General features: G+C 34.1%; 1 protein-coding gene across 1 annotated transcript in view; it reads right to left on the bottom strand.

Moving 5' to 3' along the window:
* LOC107462739 (polyamine oxidase 1-like) overlaps positions 1–839 on the bottom strand; it is a 13,854-nt gene extending 13,015 nt beyond the window's left edge. Inside the window, 3 exon segments of the mRNA XM_021129579.2 lie at positions 1–43; positions 281–530; positions 683–839. The exon segment at positions 1–43 is cut by the window's left edge and continues 34 nt beyond it. Of these exon segments, the coding sequence (XP_020985238.1) occupies positions 1–43; positions 281–530; positions 683–734 (345 nt within the window). The 5' untranslated portion in view covers positions 735–839.
* Positions 840–1,952: the final 1,113 nt, after the last annotated feature.

The following is a 1,952-nucleotide window of genomic DNA, read 5'->3' as shown; positions in this document are numbered from 1 at the left end:
TTTGTACGAATCAGCAGCGATTCCACTCGGGAAGATCTTGCCGCTGCAACTCGCCAACGCAAACTATATCAGTTATAAAACGAAGCCCCAAGAAAACAGAGGAACAGCAATAATCAATTAATCACCGACCAAACCGACGAACAAAACGACGCCGAACACAGCAGAGCGTTTGCAATTTGCTAAGGCATGAAGTATTGAAACTCTATTGAATTAAAAACAGTAGAAAATATTTAAATTCTGTGAGAAGGTAGTGATAATTATTTTGTAATTGTTTTTGAACCTGCGATCGTAGATGTTGTAACGAGCATTGCTGTAATCGGAGAGGCAGGTTCGTAGACCGGCTTCGGTGGCGAGTTCCCAAACAGGATTGGACTCGCGGCCGCCGACGCCGGCAATCCAGCCTGCGCCGAGCTCCACCGACACGCCGCCGAATTGCTCTTTGCGGATCCTACCACCGATTCTGTCAGAGGCCTCGAGTATGATGATGTCGTCGACGCCTTTCTCGGCCAGAATCTTCGATGCGGAGATACCTTTTGGAAAATGGATAAAAAGGTTAATCCAAGAAGAAGAGGAGAGAAAAGGAACAATGAGACTCCTTGAGAGCGAAAAGAACGGTGATGTTCTGATTATTGAAGAATAGTGAGGTTGTGTGAGGGAATGAAACGGTGGCGTTTGGACTCACCAGAGATACCGGCTCCAACAATGATGACGGAGGAGCGAGAAGGGGAATCCATGAATGCGTGTCACAGAGGGAGAGAAATATACACTATGAGAGAGAGAAGAGAGAAGGAGAGCAGGGAGTATGTGATTTGCGTTTTCGTTTCGCACGAGCTCAAAGAAAATTCGCGGGAGTTGGGTTATATAGTTTTGTTTTTCCTTTTTCTTTTTCCTTTTATGGACCCGTTGTTTATATTTTTTTTTCTGTATACTTCTTACCTTTGTTTTTTATATAAAAGGAATTTTTGTTTATCTATTCTTACTTTTATTTCAAAAATTATTTTTAATATGAAAAGAGAAACGATATTTTAGTTGAATATTAACATTTGAAGTGTTTTACAGTATTATAAATATTGTGTAACACACCCTCCAAGTGTTGGCTAAGATGCTGCCATATGTCAATCACGCTCTTTACGTGTTGGTCAGAATACTGTCATGTATCCAACACGCCCTCACCTTTTGCAACATACCCCCACATGTCGACTTCCCACCTAAAAAATTCACTCATATGTAATTACACCAAATACTCTAATTTTCAACAAAAACACCAATATTTTTTTTTATATAAAAAAAATTAGCCCTTTTATTTTATCAATCTTTCAATAACAAAAGTAAAAGACTTATATACAAACGTGGAATATATAAACTTTTTTTAGATAAAAGATATGTTCTTACATAGATTAACTTGGCCTTCTTTGATATAGTTCGTCCTTGTGACGACGTCTTCCATATCTTTGAATAGAAAGAGCTATACTTCGAATGTAGACGAACTTAAAGGTTCGACATTTATACAAGACACTCTGAGTGTATGAAATAGCTTTTTTTTTAAATGAATAAGAATGAATTCATTTTTTTATACCATTATTTTTTATCTCCATGTCATTTTTTATTTTTTTTATGGTATAAAAGATAAAATATTTTTCTTTTTATCAATTACTTGTAAAAAATGTATAAAAAAAGTTTACACAAAAATTATACATATAATATTTTCTTTTTTTTTTACAAATTATTTTTTGGATAAAAGATATTTTCTCTTTTAATTTTTGACAATGACATTTATACTAAAAGTGAAAAATATATACTGACATATATAAAGTAATGCGTATATAATTTTTTTTCTTTTTCTTACATGGTTAAACTTTTAAGTACTTTTTTATTTAAATAAGTAATGTTAAATCTTATGCATGAGTTAAATATTTTCTAAGTGGATGTTTGTTTTAAGGTTAAAAATAAGA

Source organism: Arachis duranensis, chromosome 8 (genome assembly GCF_000817695.3).
Source record: "Arachis duranensis cultivar V14167 chromosome 8, aradu.V14167.gnm2.J7QH, whole genome shotgun sequence".
Lineage (NCBI taxonomy): Eukaryota > Viridiplantae > Streptophyta > Magnoliopsida > Fabales > Fabaceae > Arachis > Arachis duranensis.
Note: the sequence above shows the minus strand (reverse complement) of the source record. Positions and strands in the feature narration are given on the sequence as shown.